Source organism: Juglans microcarpa x Juglans regia, chromosome 4S (assembly GCF_004785595.1).
Source record: "Juglans microcarpa x Juglans regia isolate MS1-56 chromosome 4S, Jm3101_v1.0, whole genome shotgun sequence".
Classification (NCBI taxonomy): Eukaryota; Viridiplantae; Streptophyta; class Magnoliopsida; order Fagales; family Juglandaceae; genus Juglans; species Juglans microcarpa x Juglans regia.
Genome location: NC_054601.1, coordinates 9,054,384 through 9,075,365, shown reverse-complemented (window position 1 = coordinate 9,075,365; position 20,982 = coordinate 9,054,384). Strand labels below are relative to the sequence as shown.

The following is a 20,982-nucleotide window of genomic DNA, read 5'->3' as shown; positions in this document are numbered from 1 at the left end:
ATAACTATTAATAAAAGTTATTTTTTTAAAAATTATGGTGTATATAATTATTTTTTAAAATTATGGTCGTTTAAAATAATTATTAATAAAAATAAGATAGTGGTGTAGTGTATAAAATTTTTTTTAATAAAATTATATATTTTTTTTAATAATTAAAGATGATAAAAAATAATAATAATAAGATTCTAAACACACTAAAGGAAATGCTGTTGGCGGCATCTTAGCATTGCCCTTACTATTTAAAAAAAGAAAAAGAAAAAAGATTGTGGAATTCTAAGCAGCCTAAGGGGTTGCTTTAGGGGTGTAACCGGTCCGGTTCGGTTCGGTTTTGGATAAAATTTAGGATCGAACCGGTATGTACCGGTTTTGTATTTTTCAAAACCGATTACGCATCAGTTATCCTCCTAAACCGGTACTTCCGGTTTTACCGGTTTCCCCTTTTTTTAAAATGTAAGTTTCACAATTTGTTATTAAAAATTTGTTTATAAAAAAAAATTGATTTAAAAACAATTGTTTTATACTTTTATTAATATATTAGACTATATAATAGTATTAATATTAGACTATTGGTATAGTTATAAGTTATATATTAGTATTAGTTATAAACTTTTAGTGATTTAATATTAACATTTTATGTAATAATTTATAAATTATAACAAGAAATTACTTCATATATGAATATATATAATTATATATATTATATATAAAAATTTCACATAAAAATTTATAATTATACATTATATATAAAACTTATATATATTAATATTTAATATATATAAAATATTTTGTATAAAACTTATATATAAAAATATTATTTTTTATTTTTTTTAATCAATCGGTCCGGTCCGGTCCAAAAAATCCTGGAACAGGAACCGGACCGGAACCGGCCGGTTTTTAGATTTTAAAAACCGGTTCCGGACCGGACCAGTTCAAAACCGGTAAAACCGGTCCGGTCTGGTCCGGTCCGAACTGATTTTCCAGTTTTCCGGTTTAAATTTACACTCCTAGGTTGCTTACTCCAGGATGAAAACATTGGATTCAGAATCTCATATATCTAACCGGCAAATCTAATTCACCTCCAAGTCAGCATCCATCACTTTGCTTTGTTCGGTGGATCTTTCTTTTTCTTTTTTTGCCTTTTTGGTCGTGCGCCTTCTTGCCAGCCTTTTGTTTTGTGGTCGAACTTTGCAGATAGAAGAAGATGCCACCAGCTAAGCTTCTCAGATTCTCATAAACACATCAGCAAAAATGCAAACCTACTGAATATGAGTGACAATTCGTTTTGTCGTTTCAGATTGTCTTAATCGAATTCCTACTGAATATGAGTCAAACCTCATTAACTTATTTACTTAAAAAATATATATAAATCCTTCAATCCCAATCTGTTAATTCATGACCCATTTGTGATTTTGACAAAAAATTGACTTTGAAAGTTGGTGCATATGTGTTCGAGTCGTGTCAAATCCACTTCGAGTGGTGTTAGTCAATCTTAATCCGATCCATTTATTAAACACGATAAATCCCTCAACCCTAACCTACTAACTTCATATTGGATTTGTATCAGGTTTTAGAGTTTTAGCCCCGTTTTTATAAAGAAACACTCAACCTATCTCATCATTATAATTTTTTCAAATTCTCATATAAAATATAATAAACAATTCTATTTTTTTCAAATTCTAAAACAGTAATAATATTAAATAACAATATTTTATTCAACTCATTTAAAATCATCTCATCTCATTTCATTATTTAAACGAGCCCTTGTATTAAAAAACTACAGGTCCTAGATTCAAACACCACACATTTTTTCCCTAGTTACTTGTGGTTTCACATCTACAGAGGTAGTGAACGAAGGGAATACTTGCCACTTTCTTTCTCTCTTTTTCCCTGTTCGATTCCTTTTCAATTGGTGGTCAAATCTCAACATGTAGAGTGACCCACATTTTTAAAATTTGTTTCAGGAGAGATTAGATTCAGTAGTTTGGTAATAAAAAGAAAACAAAATGAGACTTGTTATCAATATCTTCCATTTCGGATGTAATTTTTGGTGAGCTCTAGTATAACATTTTGAATTGAGTAATGTTACTCTTCATCCTTGATTTTGTCATCCCGAGTCACTTGCTGAGGCGGCACATTTTTAAGCGGCTGTTTATTTAATTAGTTGACATATAAAACTGTTGATAATGCGTCCCAAATACAATGTGATTGCAGGTGATAAAATCAAGGATGAACATCATTTCTCTTTTAAATATGTCCTTATGTTTCCTTTGGGTTTTATGAACTGGACAACACCAACCCACAGAGAATTCATTGATCTTACAGAAAACAGAAAGCAGCATGATTCCATTCTGAGGCTGGGGATCAAGGAAGAAAAGGATTGTGAGAAGGATATTCCTCCTTTTGCTTTTTATAAGCCCTGAGAAGCAAATAATGAAAAGAAACGATATAACCATTTAATTCCTCTGAAATAATGTTTTGTTAAACATAAAATGATTATCCTCAGAAGTGAAACTGTATCACCTTGCAGCATTTAGTCCCCCGAGTCCAATTGTTCCCAGAATAATAAAGAGAAAAGGGACTCCAATCAGAGCAGGATTTCCTCTTCCCCCCTGTGCCCTTGGAACTCCGGTTCTGACAACTCGTGCATTTGTGACTGATCAAGATAGATGTCGACTCAGAGGATAATTAATAAGACCAGTGAAATTGAAAGAAGAAACGAACAGGAGGAATAGAAGAATATTTTGAGAAATTTACCACTAGCTGAACCTTCTCCTCTTGCACCTGTGGCAGGCATCACATGAAATGTTTAGCTAGCATGTCAAATCAGTTATTACTATTACTAATGCAGTCTTTTTTTTATTCTTTTCCAATCATCATCTCCATAACCTCCCAAGTGTATGTCCACTTTATATTCCTTCCAATAAGGCAATCAGCTTTCCTATCATGGTTTGCAAACTCAGCCAAATTAACTTGCGGATTTTGATTAGACGAAGTACTGTCACTTACTCAGATATATCATATGATTATATACAACCTCACAACTTCTTTAAGACAATTGGACTTGAGATCACTAACATACCAGAGTTTTATGGAAAACAGAGCTATAACCATATATGTTAACCATTAGACTCCACTACTAAAAATAAAGTCCTATCTCATCCCATCCCATCCCATCCCATATCAACATCCAAACACCACAAAGACATACATTTTTTAATTTCAAATCTTCAATTTTTTTATTTAATCATTAAAACTTTCCCAAACTTTCCCAAACTTTCAAACAAAACACAAGACAAAAAAAATTCAACTTTTTCAAATCCCAAACAAAAATAATATTAAAAAATTATATTCTAACAATATTTTAACTTTATAATATTTTTATTCAAATTTTTTTTCTCTCCTTTCATAAAACCCATAAAACATCTTATAACTCATACCATTTCGCTATTATTCACAAACCATTTCACTACTATTCACAAATTTCTCATCTCAACATCCAAATGATGCCATATAGAATTGCTAGCACAAAGGTTGTAGTCATGTAGGGAGGCAAATGATTGAGAGGTGGATCTCTTTTCATCTTTCTTTAACAGGTTGTATTCATGTAGGGTGGCACAAAATGGGATGATAAAATGATTTGGATCGGCAAGTTTGAAGTAAAATCGTACTACAACATGCTACGTAATCACGTCAAGACTAGTTTCCCCTAGAAGCTAATATGGAGAAATAGGGCTCCTCCCAGAGTGGCTTTCATCACATGGAAAGCAGAACTTGGGAAAAATCTTACCATGGACAAAGTGAAGAGATGTGGCATCATAACAGTTAACTGGTGGACCATTTCTTTTGCATCATGAAATTGGTAGCACCCTATAAAGCATATTCTTTGGCTATTTGGGGTTAATAGGGTAATGCCTTCTCGGGTGGTGAAGCTATTGACATGTTGGAATGGCAGTTCCACCACCATCAAGCATACCTGTGCGTAAGATGGTCACATTGTGCCTACTATGGTGTCTATGGAGAGAGAGAACCAGCGTAGTTTTGAGAAATGCAAAAGATCACCGTCGAAGTTAGTCTTTTGTTCGTTTACACCTTGTATCATTGGACAAAGTCCCATTATGGTGCTACTTTTTCTATTCTTAATTTTCAGGAATTTGTAGCTCTTTTCCCTTGTCTTTGTTGAGCGGATTCATGTATACTTCCTGTGAGCAGGGATAACATCCCTTTCCATTATTAATAAAATTTTATCTTATTCATAAAGAAAAAAATCACCATAGAATTGCTCCCTCTCATTGTAAAGGATCTCCTAAATGTGAATGATTCAAAAAATATATACTGATCTAAGGTGATGTGACCTCCTGCAAGATGTACTGCCACATGCTTCTATTATGCTTTCCGCAATGGTACTTTTACAGGAGGTCAGCTAATTAGGCTTCCTTCATAGATGGTGTACTCTAGGGCTGCAAAGGACAGAGCAGCTCGTGAACAGTTCGAGCTCGACTCGTATATACTTGGTTCGAATTCGGTTAATTTAATAAACGAGATGTTCATAAACACTAATATTAGCTCGGCTCATATAAACATCTTATGATAATCTTTCCCGTGACTTTGTATCTTCTGAGCAGGCACCACTCTGTTCTTCCCAATACAAATCTCATCTATTGATTGATAGTGAATAGAATGTGAACTAAGGGCTCCCTTGTGTTTCTCTCTCCTAAATATTTTCTCTCCGTACAATTTTTCCGTTTCCTCTTTTTCTTTTGGTTTTTCTTGCTGCTATTGGGGATTCATTAATGGCTTTTGCTCTGTGTTAAGATTAACGTATCGTGTGAAGCTTTGGGTTTTCGTTGTGGGTTGGATTAGATAGGGAGATGCAATGAGGTTTTCATTGACCAGAAACTTTTCGAGTTCAGGAGGGAAAATGATAGGTGGTGGAAAATCATAGAAAGTAGTCACCGTGTAGTGAAATACATAGCTTTAGATAATGATGCTATGGGGTGGCTGGGTTCTATGGTGAGGGAATGTGCAGTGTTTAGGGGTGCTCATGAGTTTTTAAGAACTCGTAGAAAAGGAGACACGATGTTAATGGTGCGGAAGGGACATAATCATAATGGTAGTTTCCTGTCTCTGTCGGAGTTTGGTCGGGATAAGAGGAGAGGTTTGATTGTTGTGCCGGAAGGGAGGAAGGGGGAGGGGTGGAAAAACTTTGGAGAGACATTAATGGAGCTCCATGCATCCTCTGTTTCGTGCAGGACCAAAGTAGTTCCTGTTGCTCAGGCAGGTAACTTGAAGATGATCAGAGGAGATGGTGGTGTTGCTCCATCGTTGACGACAAGAGGTGCAAGGTCTTACAGTGAGGTGCTTCAGAAGCAGGCAGTGAATCGAGCTGTTAGTGCTGCGGAGTCAGACGCGCCCATTCCAGAAGCTATGCAGAGACGCGAGGGAGAAGACGTGCATAGTCAGTCGCGCCCATACCAGAAGCTGTGCAGAGACGTGTTGGGGCTTAATGAGGAAACTTTTCTAAGGATTCTGGTTCGCTTAGAGGAAAAAGTGGGAGAAGCGTTAGAGGAAATCAGTTATATGAAACGATGCGTCAAGGGTAAGGCAGAGATGAAGTTTGATATGGGCTTAGTAACGGGCCCTAAGAGTGGGCCGTGTAATTCGGGAATGAGGGGCGTCGGGATGGGCCGGGTCACAGGCCAAACAAAGGCCTGGAGGGTTATAACTCGGGCTCCCTCCAAAATATCGGGTCAGGAACCGAGTCTGCTTCCTGGGGTGTCGATATGTGGCTTGCCGACACCTCCACCGGCACAGAAATTTTCGCCGGCCTCTGTCGATCACTTGGGTGGGTCGGTTGAGTTATTCCGACGGGAGGGGATGGAAGATGGTGAGCTAGAGATGGAGCTGGGAGCGATGGAGACTGTGAGTGAGGTTGTAACGTCGTCGTCTCTTGAGGTGGAGCTGGGGGTAGGCAGACGGAGTCGTTCGTGGAGAGTGTAGGCCAAGATGCCATGCAGGTGCTGCCTGTGATGACGGATCTTGGGTTATCGAGAGATGACTCTGGGGTTACAACATTGGAAATGGATGTTTGTAAAGGGAATAAAGTTGGGGAAGATATTGTCATTGAAAAGTTGGTTTCAAGTGATAAACCAATTTCAGTGATTTCAGTGGGGGGCTCGGAACTGTCTTTGTTTTCCAAGGACAGTGTAGGCGAGGAGGGGGCAACGACTCCTCTTTGTACACTTCCTCCCAGTTCTAATTATGGGAGTTGCTTGTCTAATTGGATTTTTAAGAAGGTAGAGGAGCTTCAAGATATTTTTGGGGTTTCTTTTAGAGGTTATGAAGAGCAATTTATGGCCCTTGTAGTGGCTATTGAAGCTAGCCGTTCGAAATCAGCAACAAAACAGGATAGGGAACTTAAACGTTTAACGTGTTCCATTAATTATGATGTTAAGGAAGGGAGTAGCGGTAGGGATAGACCGAAAGGGAGGGGCAAGTTAAGTTTTTTATGAAGCTTAAGATTTTATCTTGGAATATACGGGGACTCAATGATAGTAATAAACGCCTTCGTATCAAATCTTTATTGAGGATGTGGAAGGGTGATGTGGTATGTTTACAAGAAACAAAGTTGAGCCTCATTGATAGAAACATTGTGCGTAGTTTATGGGGATGCTCACATGTGGGTTGGTCTTATTTGGTCTCACTGGGAGCCTCGGGTGGAGTGTTATTAATGTGGGATAAAAGAGTGGTTGAGGCGATCGAGGAGTGTGTTGGTGAGTTCTCAGTTTCGATTTTATTCAAAGATGTGAATGATGGATGGGAATGGGCTTTTGTAGGGTGTTATGGTCCAAATATGGACAGTGAAAGGCGAAGGTTGTGGGAGGAATTGGCGGGTATTTACTCTTTATGGGATGTTCCGTGGTGTATGGGTGGTGATTTCAACTGTACTCGTTTTCCTAGTGAACGTTCAGGGCATCATCGGCATACTAGGGCTATGGAAGAATTCTCTGAGTTCATTTTTGATCTGGACCTTATGGACCTTCCCTTGGTGGGGGGTGAGTACACATGGTCTAATGGCCGGACTTGGTCGAAGTTGGATAGATTCCTTGTCTCTCCGTCATGGGAAGCCCACTATCCAGAAGTAAGTCAAAAAAGGTTACCTCGAGTCAGTTCAGATCATTTTCCCATTCTTTTAGATTGTGGGGGCATTCACAGGGGCCGCCGGTACTTCAAGTTTGAGAACATGTGGCTGATAGCGAATGGGTTTGTAAAGACGGTGAGTGATTGGTGGGCATCGTATCAGTTTAGTGGCACTCCAAGTTTCATTTTAGCAGGTAAGCTTAAGGCTCTAAAACTAGATCTGAAAAAATAAAATTTGAAAGTTTTTGGTCACACAGACAATCAGAAGTCCACTTTGTTGGTGGAATTGCAGGATATAGAGGGTAGGGAATTATTGGGAGATGTCGCGGAGGAGGTATAATTGAGGAAGAGCACGGTTGTGGCAGAGTTGGAGAGGGTATTGTTGTCAGAGGAGATATCGTGGCGGCAAAAATCTAGGGCTCTATGGTTAAAAGAGGGTGATAGGTATACAAAGTTTTTTCACAAAGTGGCTAATTCACATCGTCGTAACAATGCTATTGAGTCACTTCATTCTGGTACTCAGGTGTTATCCTCTCCTCAGGAATTAGAAAATCATGTTGCACATTATTATGAGACTCTTCTCACCGAATCGGCAAATTGGAGGCCGAAGCTTGATGCTTTGTCTTTTGAGGCAATTGATCCGCAATTTGTGAGTGTATTGGAGAGACCGTTTGATGAAGAAAAGATTTTCAAGGTCATCTCTGGTATGGCTAAGGACAAAGCGCCAGGCCCGGATGGTTTCTCAATGGGTTTTTCCCAAACTTGTTGGGATGTAGTGAAAGGTGATGTCTTGCAGGTATGCAGTGAATTCCACGCTTTTCAGAAGTTTGAAAAATCCTTAAATGCGACATTTATTGCTCTCATCCCCAAGAAACACGAGGCCTCAAGTATTGAGGATTTTCGTCCTATAAGTTTGGTTAGTAGTGTTTATAAGATTATTTCGAAAGTTCTTGCTAACCGGCTAAGTCCAGTGTTGGAAAATATTATATCCAAGCCTCAGAATGCTTTTATTCGTGGGAGACATATTATTGATTCGGTGCTCATAGCAAATGAGAGCCTCGATGCTAGATTGAGGGTGGGAAGCCAAGGGATTCTCTGCAAGTTGGACATGAAGAAGGCTTATGATCATGTGAATTGGGAATTCCTCTTGTACATGCTTGAGAGGTGTGGCTTTGGAAATAGGTGGATTTCTTGGATGAGTCATTGTATTTCAACTGCCCGATTTTCAGTTCTAGTTAATGGTACCCCTGCTGGTTTTTTTGATAGCTCGAGGGGTTTGCGACAAGGAGATCCGTTATCTCCTCTTCATTTTGTTATCGTTATGGAGGCATTGAGTAGGATGGTGCAGGCTACTGTTGATGGAGGTTTTTTATCGGGGCTTAAGGTGGGAAATGGCTCTGGTGGCCCATTTTTCATCTCACATCTTCTTTTTGCAGATGTCACTCTGATATTTTGTGAAGCGGATAGCAGTCAGGTCCAAACTCTACGAGCATTGTTACTTTGTTTCGAAACAGTGTCAGGGCTTAAGTTGAACCTTAGCAAATCTGAGATGGTACCGGTGGGTGAGGTTCCTAATATCCGCAGTCTAGCAAGCCTTTTGAATTGCAGGGTGTCCTCACTACCATTGAAATATTTGGGTCTTCCGTTAGGTGCATCTTTCAAGAGTAGGGCTATATGGGATGGGGTGGTGGAGAAGATAGAGAAAATGTTGGCGGGATGAAAAAGGGTGTATTTATCAAAAGGGGAGCGTCTCACTCTTATCAAGAGTACACTCACTAACCTTCCCACGTATTTATTATCTCTTTTTCCTATGCTTGCAGGGGTGGTGAATAAGATTGAAAAACTTTTTAGGGCATTCTTATGGGGAGGCATAGGGGAGGAGAAGAAATTTCACCTGGTTAGTTGGAAGACGGTATGTGCCCCAATTGTGAATAGTGGTTTGGGTGTTTGTAATTTGAGAACCTTTAATAAAGCACTATTGGGGAAATGGCTTTGGAGATATCATCGGGAGGGGGGAGCATTGTAGAAGGAAACTATAGATGCGAGATATGGTGTTGCTTGGACGGATGGTGTTCCAATGAAGTGAGAGGGGGTTATGGAGTGGGGTTATGGAAGTACATAAGGAAGAGGTGGATATGTTTTGAAAATCATATTCGCTTTGTAGCCGGTGAGGGCAACCGAATCAGTTTTTGGCGGGATGTGTGGTGTGGAGATCATGCATTGGAAAGGGTTTTTCCGGCTTTATATCATATTGCAGCTAATAGGGAGGTTTCAGTAGCTGATGTGTGGATATTCTCTCATGGTTTGTATCAGTAGAATATTCTGTTTAATAGGGATTTTCACAATTGGGAACTAGATATGGTTACTGACTTTTTCAGCCTATTACATTTCTCGGGGACTACAAGGGCACAGCACGATAGCTTGAAGTGGAGGTCTAGGGAGCATAAGTTATGTATTGTTAAGGTGTATTATAAACTTTTGATAACACGGGACCATACTCCATTCCCTTGGAAGAACATTTGGAGGTCTCGTGTGCCTTCCAAAGTTGCTTTCTTTGTTTGGAATGCTGCTCTTGGGAAGATCTTGACCACAAACAATTTGAGGAAGAGAGGATGTGTAGTGATGGATTGGTGCTACATGTGCAAAAAGCATGGAGAATCGGTGGATCACCTATTATTACATTGTGAAGTAGCGAGGGTGTTGTGGGATGAGATATTTCGGAGGGTTGGCGTCGCTTGGGTAATGCCTTTGAGGGTGGTGGATTTGATGGGTTGTTGGAGCAAATTGCAGGGCTGTCATCAAGTGGTAGCAGTTTGGAAGATGATTCCGTTGTGTATCATATGGTGCATTTGGATGGAAAGGAATGCGCGTTGTTTTGAAGACAAGGAACGCACAGTGGTGGAGCTGAAGAATTTCTTTCTAAATACCTTATTGCTTTGGTTTTCTACTATTGTTTTAATTGGGGATAATATTCATGACTTCTTGTCTTTAGTTCATCGCTCTTAGAATGTATTTAAGTGTCCTGTGGTATACTTCCTATGTACATGGTTTAGGCCTATTTCATTCATATTAATAAAATTTATCTCTTACGTATAAAAAAAAAAAAAACACTAATATTGGCTCGAATATTAAATGAGCAAAACTCGTATAAACTCGGTTCGACTCAATTTAGGTTTGTGAACAAAGCTCACATAAGCTCGACTTGTTTGAGCTCATTTTCAAGCTCGTAATGTGTTGTATATGTACGTGTTATAATTATTACATATTAGTTGTATTTATATACTTAATTATATATTATTAATATATATATTTTACCTTATTTAATATATTTATTATGTTCCCAAAGTGTTTTAGGATAATTATGTATTATGTAATATAACATTAATGTTATATATTACTTTTCTAATTGTTACATAGATTATAGTCTATTGATATAGTAATAAATGAACGAGTGAATACACATTTACTTGAAACAATTACCAAATTAACTACAATTGATTAACTACAATTTGTATATATAATACACATCATCACATAAGTTGATGGTGTCACCTTTTAATTAAGGAATCATATCATTAACCTTATACACATATGGTTTTCATTATACTAGATAAATGATAACACATATTGTAAATTATACTATTACTTATTATTTATATTTGCATATTATTATATTTTTATAGTGTAATATATGTACATGAACTTATATGTTATAACTATATACTTATATCATATGCTTGTAATACATTAATAAATATAATATTTAATAATGTAAGCTATAATATATTCATAACTTATATTAATAATAATATATTATACAACTAGAACTTTTAATTTATTATGTTATCTATATATTAAATGGCTTAGTTTTAATAAATTTATATTATGTATTATTTTCTTTAATTTATAAGTTAATTTTTTTAAAAAAAAGTTATATCATAAATTTTTTTTAATCAATTTGGTTGAATAGTTAAATGGTTAATTTTTTTTATATTAATCAAAAGATAAGAATTAGAATTAAAAAAAAAAAAAAGAGTTCGAGCTCGAGCTACTCGAGTTCGAGTCGTTTGTTTATTTTTAGTAGAGCTCGAGCCGAATTCAAACAACATTAATGGTTAACGAGCCGAGGTCGAACAAGGATGTTAAGGTCCGATTTGGATAGGCAAAGCATCTCATCTGTATCTCATCTGGGCTGTATGGTCCCAGAGTTTTGCCTATACAAACATAGTATTTGATCTTTAAGTTTTGAAAACATCTACTTAATAAACATTGTAAAACTGACAGTGAATAGTTCAAAACAGTAAATGAACAGTACAACCTGACATGAACAATGCAAAATCTCAAGGATTCGGGTACTCTATAAATACCATGGGAGCCCCACCTTTTTCAAATCCCAAAAAGTCAAAACTATCTCATCTCATCTCACTATCTAAACATATATTTTTTTTACAAACTATCTCATCTCATTCTAACTCAAAAAATTTCACTACTATTTAAAATATCTCATCTCATCTCATTTGAACTATCTATCCAAACCGGGCCTAAGTCTTATTCGAGTTCGAGCCGAGTACGAATAAGTAAATATGCTAATCGAGCTCGAGTACCCTTGTTTGAATTCGGCTCGACTCGGTTTGGTTTTTTTTTTTTTTTTTTTTTTTATATGTCGGGGAACCTCTCCAAGGCAAGGTCCTTCGGACCCACCCTTGCAGAGTAAACCCCAGTCGCATGCACCGCACCCTACCCTCGAAAGTTTCCCTACACAGAACTGGTTAAATCGTTGGCTTTTCACCAGGAGGTGTGGCCCCAAAGGATTGTTTGCACCCATGATGTATTGAACCTTAGACCTTGAAGGGAGTGATACCCCAAGACCAAGACCTTCACCACTTGGGCCAACCCCTTGGTGGTTGGTTTGTTTGCAGCCCTAGCGTACTCTAAGTTGCAAGTTGTAGTGACCAAAGGCAAATTCATTCCATCACTTCCGACACAGACAATTAAGCTTTCTACTGTGAACTTGATCATAGATATACCAAGTATGTTCACCTCCAGAAGATGGTCATAGCGGACTTAGTATGCATATGGCAATTCGTTGCATCTTTAAGCAGCTTATACCATGCTATTGCCACATGCAGCAAATGGGACAATAGGGAACAGAAAAACTTTCTGACCATGATATTTTGCCAACCAAAAAAGTTTAGACTAATTAAGTTACGTATATTGTCTCAGCTTTATCACCTGGATCAAACTCTGCTCTGGTATCTATAGCCAAATCCAGTCCAAAGTCAGCTTTGGCGGAGACAAAGTCAAGGAATCTGACATAAAAACATCAGAAAATTGTTTTTTCAAAAAAAAAAAAGTAAAACAGCTTTTAAAAAAAGCAATTGTAACTGCTTTATTGCAGCAAAATGAATATTTTCACCATGAAATACCAAGGAAGCAACTAAGTTGCATTGAAATTAGTTCTCATGTAGTTAGACATAAGATAAAAACAATAAGAAGCCAGTACCTGCATTGATACAGAAATTCTTTACCATCTTCTGGTTCTAGTCAAACATTACACTCATTTAGATCACGAATCACCTCAGGATGCTACAGCATAGAAAAAATATAAATCTAAATATGGGAAAATAATAAAAATTATGAAATATATACGGTAATTTGTTCTCACACCGTTATGAAATTGGTTGATTGTGGTATGATGGATTGAGAAAGCAAGCAGCCATGCAGAAAGGATGCTAGAATAATGTGTGCAGGGGTGTTCTATCACATTCCAGAAAGGTCCAAAATGACCGCTAGTGAAGTTAGAATATTTCATCTCCTTCCAAAATGTGACATTTAAGATAAGTTTCTTAACTTCTTTACCCTCGTCTGATTTGGCTAATTGAGAAGAATCCATTTGTTTGATAGGAATAATATCTTAACAAAAATGCTTTGGTCCAACAAACATATTCCAAAATTGTCATAGATTCCAAACTATCAATTTATCACTTGAAATTTTTTCAAAGAAACCAGAAAAGAAAAAATAGAAAATGTAAAAAGGATTACTTGGGATATCTTGTTAGAAAGTTTGACTCAAATAAGTGAACAGACAGATATACAACTTTTATTATATAGCTTTTCCTTTGACAGGTCAGCTATGCCAGTAGCATCCACGAGGCAAAAGGAAGAAAAGATATTTAATTCTTACAATGTATTTTCCTGTTTGACACACTGGACTTCCTTTGCAACTGCAAGCTGTCCCACGGCCCCAGAATATCCAGATGGCTTTTTTTTCAGAATCCTTGAATGTATCACCTCAGCAAGGCTAGGGCTAGTTTGGACACTGAGGTATTCTCATATATTCTTTCCCAAATATTACTTAAACACAGAACAATTTTTAATTTCAAATCTCCAACTTTTTCATCAAATCATTATCTAATCATTACAACTTTCCCAAACTTCCAAACAAAGCACCGAAAAAAAAAAACTTTTTAAAATTTCAAAACAAAAATTATATTCAAACAATTTTTTAAATTTATAATATTTTTATTCAACTTTCTCTCTCCTTTCCCAAAACCCAAAAAAAATCTTAACTCAAATCATTTTATTACAATTCACAGATATTTTGAGATATTCTAAATGTCCAAACGAGCCCTAAGCTACAGGTAAAGAAAACTCAAATCTTCAACTTTTTCATTAAATCATTATCTAATCATTACAACTTTCCCAAACTTCCAAACAAAGCACCAAAAAAAAAAAAAACTTTTTAAAATTTCAAAACAAAAATTATATTCAAACAATTTTTTAACTTTATAATATTTTTATTCAACTTTCTCTCTCCTTTCCCAAAACCCAAAAAAACATCTTAACTCAAACCATTTTATTTCTATTCACAGATATTTTGAGATATTCTAAATGTCCAAACGAGCCCTAAGCTACAGGTAAAGAAAACTCAAAACGTGGGTGGATGAATGAAAAAAGACAAAAAAAAGAACCAAACCATAAAATGAATACATAAAATATTAAAGAAAAAAAGCTCAATCAAATTAAGGCCATTTCAACAGCTGAACAGAAACAGCATAAAGTGCCAGTGTTCAGACATGCTTCATTCCAAAATTTTAGAGTGAACTTTCATTAACATCCTGAACTATTATCCCACATTATGAGATTGATAACTGAGAGTGACAAGTTCGTCTAGTAACTTTTTAGTCCATTTGGGAGTTTGCCAACCATGACTTTATTGTACTAATTCATTCTCTTATAAAAGAAGAATTACCGGACAGCAAGCAAGAGTATGCTTCTGAAATCTGCAGCAAATTCACATATTGAAGTAAGTTATTCCATGAATACAGATCAAAGTAATATATTATGTGAATGAAACTACAAGATTTCAGAAATTCATATATCATACAGTAAACGACACTTTCCTCCCATGAATTACTCTCTAATCTTATTATTTACACCCATAAACTTTAATTGATTGCAGTTCAGAACCCACTTTGGAGTTTCAATATAACGGGTAGATTTGCCTTTTAACACAACTTTCCATCTGGATCTTTAACTCCAGTTTCTCATGAAGGGCCAAACTAACAGCCTTGTTTGTGTAACAAAGTATTCTCAAATATTTCTTTCCCAAACATCACTTAAACACAAAACACTTTTTAGTTTCAAATCTTCAACTTTTTCGTCTAATCATTACCTAATCATTATCCAAATACAAAACCCAATACAACTTTCCAAAACTTTCAAACAAAACACAAAAACCAATACAACTTTTTCAAATTTCAAAACAAAATAATATTACAAAATTATATTCAAACAATTTTTTAACTTTATACTATTTTTATTCACTTTTTCATTCTCCTTTCCCAAAACCCAGCAAAACATCTTAAGTCAAACCATTTCACTACTATTCACAAACCATTTTACTACTATTTATAGATATTTTGAGATATTTTAAGTGTCCAAACGGGCCCAGAATCTTCAAACTAGGGTTCAAGTTGCATTGAATTAAAGCTTGTGGGCATAAGTCAGATGAGAGTGAAAGTTCATGGGAACAGTATTATTTGTCCCATATTTTAGCAAACTCTGGCAGTTAAATAATTTTTTTTTTTTTAATGGAAGTAAACAGGTTATTCTGATATGGTTCCAAATTAAACAATTACATAGCAGCAACCCTCATGTTATAATGGTGATACACGTATTCAGGGAATTTGGCTTTTTTTTTTTTTTTTTTTTATGATGAGGAAACCCGGAGACCGAGCACACAGCATATTTTTTACCCGGTATTCCCCAGACTAGTACCTACAGCTCGATCTACTAGCGCTCTCTTCGATCCTTCCAGGTCAAGACCTTTGCTTTACTCTCCCCTATGAACCAACCCTTGGAAGAACTAAAAAGAAAGAAAGAACTCATTATAAAGTAAGCTACCTTGAGGACTATAATAAGCTTTAAGACGGCGGGATCCGTACTTTAACTGCTTCCTCTCCCAGACTCGATCTTAGTCGAAATCTATTGACCTTTTCTTCTTTGAATTCTACCCTTCTCTTTCGAATATGGTTCTCATTCGATCTCTCAAGTGGGAAAGCCTTCTTCTCTAATGTTACGTTTGGGTACCAAGAGTACCTCAAGTACTCTCACTACTATTCTTTATTTTATTATTACTTTTCACCTACTTTTTTACTATTCATTACTTTTTACTTACTATTCATTATTCTATTATTACTTTTTCACTACTATTCACAAACATTCTCAACACTTCTCAAGTATTCTTACTACCCAAACGTAGCCTAAGACTGCTTTCTCATTCCTACTCTTCTACCCCTAGTCTCAATTCTCAACAAGTGAGCGAGACGGCAAGCTAAAAAAATTGAAAAATGAATTCTATATTGTTTCTGATTATTATGTCCTTATCAGATCAAACCCCAAATTCATTTATTTTTCTGGTATACAACCGGATTGGAATATCATAATAATGGTATAAATTGAGTGACTTTTGTTTTGATATTCTTTTCTTCTATAACGCACTCAAGGCCTTTACCACTTGAGTCAACCCGCAGGAGTTTGGCTTTTTTAATGAGGAGCTGATGCTAGAGAAAAGGCTATGGGCAAGATAAAAAATTTTGAATGCTAAATTTATGTTTTACTGGGTAAAACCCTTTTTTATTTAATAAATATTATCTTATTTATTAAAGAAAAAAAGGTGACATGGTGTCTACTTAGGACATTGACTGTAAATATTTTCAGCATCAATGTTTCCTTTAAAAGATTTAATGGGCAGGCAGGAAACCACGCTCTGATCAAGAGCTGGATTTTTCCTACTAGGTAAGATTGAACCTCAACTCAGTGTAGAGAATCTACGTTGATCCTTTTATCACTCACAAACATACAGTATTCCACTTTTCTCCTGTACTAAATATAGGATTGATCAATTCATTGATCACAAGTGATAATCCCAAGCATAAATTAAGTACTGCACAGAAAGTTTTGAGGCGAGTGACCTAGTGATACCCCAAACTATACCTAAATATCTTCAAGCGTGGTTCAATAATCTCAATAAAAGAGCCTACTACATACATGTAACAATAAAACTAACAACGCAAACAAGAAAAAAGTACAAATACCGAAGCTTCCTTATGTATAGGCACTGTATCCTTACCAATTTGAACTTATACTCAGCATGAGGCTTTTCTTGAGCAGGAAAAAGGTCAGGATGAGACTCCCATACCTTCCTTCTGTAAGCGGCTTTAACCTAAAATCATAGCACACCCCAATTGGCCTAATAATCAATCAAATAATAAAAAAAACACTGTGAACCAAAAACCACAATTTGTACATCCCACAAAATCACTATTCAATGTGACCGCCCTCCAGTATGAACCAGAAACTACAACCCAAACTCAGTAATTCAGCTACCGTATCAACTATAACTCAAAATCCGAAATGTGTCGAGCCCAAAAATAGAAACTTGAATCCATAACTGAGTAAAAAGTGATACTTTAATCATAACAATTATCATCAGAAAAATCCCTCGTTAATCGTTATGCAGAACCAAACTTCTCGGTCTGAATTAGATATATATGTCGATTAAATACCTGAGGGAGGGTTGGGCGATAATTGGGAGGGAACCCGAGCAAGGTCCTGGCCTCATCGCCCCGCATTCTGAAACTTCTCAAGGACGTGTCGTCTTCATGTTTCTGGACGCCTTTATATTTTCATTCGATAAATAATATATAATCTATTTACGAATCTCTTTATGACGTAAGAAATTTCCTATAAATAAATTATTATAGAAGTTTATTTGTATTTTGACTTTATTTTTTAACCATAATTTAAAAAAAAAAAAAAAACGAATAGCTTCTAGTAGACCTTGCCAGTTATAGATGGTTCCAAGCAAAATGTGAGAGGTCTCGTTAAAGTCTCAAGAACATAACCAGAATTAATAACTACGCCAATACCAATTATTCTGTTGACAATATTTATAGTCACATCGCAATTAGCTTTAACCCAATGTGGTGGAGGAGGTGCTTCCCAAAGAAGAATGTGAGGCTGTGTAGGATAGATCGGCTGCCTTTAAAGACACTATAGCAGCAAATACATTCATTGATAGCAGTATTGTAAACAGCAGCAGGATGTAGAAAAATTCCTTCAAGCATTTTGTCTTAACCAAATGGATCTAGCAAGAACAACAAAGAAAACAAATTCATGTAGAGATAATCTTTCCTAGGGTTGAAAAAACCGGTGAATCGGAAATTCGGTCCGGTTCTAAATCAGTTTGGTCTAGTACCGATTCTATCTTTTTCAAAACTAGTCGAAATCGGTCCGGTTTCGATTTTCCTTTTTCTGACACCGGACCAGTTCATAAAAATATATATTTTTAATTTTTTATATTATATAAAATATTTTTTATATGATTTTTTATATTATATATAATTTTGATATCTAATATATATAATTATATATAAAATAATCTTGTATTATATGCTAAATTACTAATTAAAATAAATTTAAAATTTAAAATCATATATAAATAACTATATATTATCACTATAGTCTATAATACAATTATAATATATATTATAATATACTATCACTATATTATTATATATTATAATATATATAACATATTATATATACTATGTATATATATATAACCCGACTGAACCGGACCTGTTACACCCTTAATCTTTTCATCATTTGGAAAAAGAGAAAATCTTTCTACAGGTGTCTCCTACAACCTACATATATCGGAAGCCAATGGCAACTCGCCACGTGTGCGGTACATGAAGTTGCGGTAGAGGCGCGCAAATAGGGAATAACCCCTTCATCCTTCTCTAAAGCGAAAAGTAAAACACTCCTCCCTCTCTCTCTCTCTCTCTCTCTCTCTCGATCCCGAAAGGCGAAAACCCTCCCTCTCTTGACAGAACCTTACTCTCTCATAATCTCTGATTTTGAAGGTTACTCTTTGCTCTCTCACTCTTTCTCTCTCGAACCGAAGGGCGAACACCCTCCCTCACGCTGCCTGTCGAGGATCCATCACTCCATCTCCATCTCTCTCCTGCCCTCTCTTGACCCGAGAGTGACCTCCGAGACCTGCAAAAAAGACAACGAGGTAGTGCCACGAAACCTGCAAGAAATACGTTGAGGTAGTGCCATTTGGATTTGGATTTTCATCTTTTCTTCTCTTGACAGTAGATTAGGATTTTATTTTTTCTAATCCCTAATTTTTGGTTGTTTATTTTTGTAGGATTTTTTTACAAATAGATTTCCCACAAAACCCTAACCCTCCCTCGACTCCACCGAAGAATTAAGGTAATTTTCTCCACATTTCGATCTGCAACCCAGCTCATGCTTTGATCTCCTTTTTTTCCAGACAGATTGCCCTTCACCAAGCAAATTTGTAGTATTAAAGTGATGCCAGAATAAAATTGAAGAAACCCTATCTATTGGGAAAAAAGGAAAGGTGGAAGAAGTATTAATATATGTGATTATAGGTGTAAAACTACATGTTCCACTCTGTTTAGAGGTTGGTCTCATGTCCCTTTTGTTAGATAGCATATATTTTGAGGTGTCATTGTCTTATAATGACGTGGGATATGCTTATATTTACTTCCCACAACTTGCTTTATTTATTTATTTATTTTAGAATGTATTGATCCCCTCCACCTTTCAATCCTATCCACTGAGAATTATTATGCTCAATTCTTGCATAGCAAGGGCAGGGGTCCAACCCCACAAATGTTTCCTTATTGTTTTTTTTTTTTTTTTTTTTTTTTTTTTTTTTACGTTTTGAGAAGTTAGTATAAAATTGTTGCAACAATGATTAATGAAGAAAAAATTGAGTTAGTAGAGTATTCATCTAAATGTTGCTTTTATTCAGTATTTGCCACCATTACCAAGAACATTTGTAATGTAGTATCAGCCCATCTGTAATGTGAAATATCCTATCTAAAATTGAATTGAAATACATTTACTATATACTTTAGTGTTTTTTTTATATATTTAATGGTGGCCATAATTTCAATATAAATGGCCATGAAACCAAAGCTAGTATAACTGACGTGTAAAATGCAGTATAACAATGATGCTAGTTCTAGTTCTAGTTCTTTGAGTTCAAGAGCAAAAGATGAAGCTGGGCTGGATAGACCACTTTGCCACTATGGGATTCCATCAAAACTAAGGATTTCTGCCAAAGATACTAGTTTGGCAGATGGTTTTTCAATTGTCAAAACTATAATATGGACAAACAATGCAGGTTTTTCACTGGATTGATTTTAAAATGGAACAAAATAATTGTTGCAAAATGACATTGGATTTAACTCAAAGAAGGAGTGACAAGATCGATTAAGAACGTGTAATGGCCGAAGAAGTAAAATTCAAAACTATGGAAAAGAAGTACAAGGAAACATTAAAAGTTCTATTGTTGTCATGGTTTTGTATTGTTTTGCTTTGTGCTATGATTTTTTTTTATTTGAACGATAATCATGTATACAGATCATAGAATAGTAAAAGTTCTATTCTTGTCATGGGTTTGTATTGTTTTGTATCTATTCTTGATTCCTACAATTGTGTTCTTGTTACATAAACGAAATTGTGATATAAATTCTGAATTGGAGTTCCTATTAAAGCTTTACTTGAATCATACAAACAAGAATTAGCTTTAAAAGTGACTCATACAAACAGGATTTGGGCAGGAGGGTTAGTGGGTTTCTAAATGCGTTGTCATTTTGAATGTATGCTAAATGTGTTGCCCATGTCTCCAAACCATAAAAAATATGGGTTGCATATACTATTGTGGCTTGCAAATTGATGATTCTCCACCACATTCTCCACCACACATGATTTATTAATGTCTCCAAACCGTTTTTCATATCTAATACAATTGTGTTCTTAGTACAAGAACCAAATAGGCGTCTGTTGTGGCCATATATATAAAGCGATTATTATATACTTGGTTAAACTAATGATTATCATCTGTTGTGGCCATATTCACGAAGAGGCTGCCCAAACATTTACGTTCCCCATAAGTGCATGATTTAAGCTCGTGCTTGCAATTTTATTGTTTCTTTGAAGAACATAGAATAAAAAGAAAAACTCCTCCAAAGGACTACCAAAGATGATATAGGAAAGATTATCATAATAACTCCCACCCAAAAGAGTGTATATTTGAAAACAGATTCAACCTCACATTAATAACCATACAGAAAAGTCAACAAATAACTTAGGAAAAGTAGAAACAAATTGATTCTTCATTCATTCTTCCTAATTTAAGTTCTTGGACTTTACATGCCTAATCGGCAAATACAAATACAAATACAAATATTCAAAATAGGCAAAATACAAATACATTAGATGCTCCAAATACATTAA

At 35.7% G+C, this 20,982-nt stretch overlaps 1 protein-coding gene across 12 annotated transcripts; it reads right to left on the bottom strand.

Annotated features, from left to right (window-relative positions):
- Positions 1 to 2,010: 2,010 nt before the first annotated feature.
- On the bottom strand, positions 2,011 to 17,366 carry LOC121263341 (protein CAJ1). Of its 12 annotated transcripts, none has more exons than XM_041166178.1 (8): positions 17,208 to 17,366; positions 16,772 to 16,864; positions 14,390 to 14,420; positions 12,641 to 12,677; positions 12,370 to 12,446; positions 2,755 to 2,781; positions 2,521 to 2,653; positions 2,011 to 2,416 (listed from the first exon to the last, which is right to left on the bottom strand). In XM_041166178.1, the coding sequence occupies exons 1-8, from the start codon at positions 17,271 to 17,273 to the stop codon at positions 2,362 to 2,364; spliced, it is 519 nt and encodes a 172-aa protein (XP_041022112.1). In that variant the 5' UTR covers positions 17,274 to 17,366; the 3' UTR covers positions 2,011 to 2,361. The 12 variants fall into 12 exon arrangements, 7 of the variants coding, with proteins under 7 accessions (XP_041022112.1, XP_041022113.1, XP_041022116.1 ...); XR_005940247.1 differs by lacking the exon at positions 2,011 to 2,416 and adding an exon at positions 3,788 to 3,973 and having other exon boundaries at positions 2,515 to 2,653; XR_005940250.1 differs by lacking the exons at positions 2,011 to 2,416; positions 12,641 to 12,677 and adding an exon at positions 3,788 to 3,973 and having other exon boundaries at positions 2,515 to 2,653.
- Positions 17,367 to 20,982: the final 3,616 nt, after the last annotated feature.

Excerpts from the sequence above, each read along its gene's own strand:
- LOC121263341 (XM_041166178.1), bottom strand. The coding sequence starts at position 17,273 with ATGCGGGGCGATGAGGCCAGGACCTTGCTCGGGTTCCCTCCCAATTAT. Across the intron at positions 2,654-2,754 it reads AGGAGAAGGTTCAGCTAGTG|TCACAAATGCACGAGTTGTC; the intron begins GTAAATTTCTCA and ends TATCTTGATCAG. Across the intron at positions 2,417-2,520 it reads GGGGGACTAAATGCTGCAAG|GGCTTATAAAAAGCAAAAGG; the intron begins GTGATACAGTTT and ends TTTGCTTCTCAG.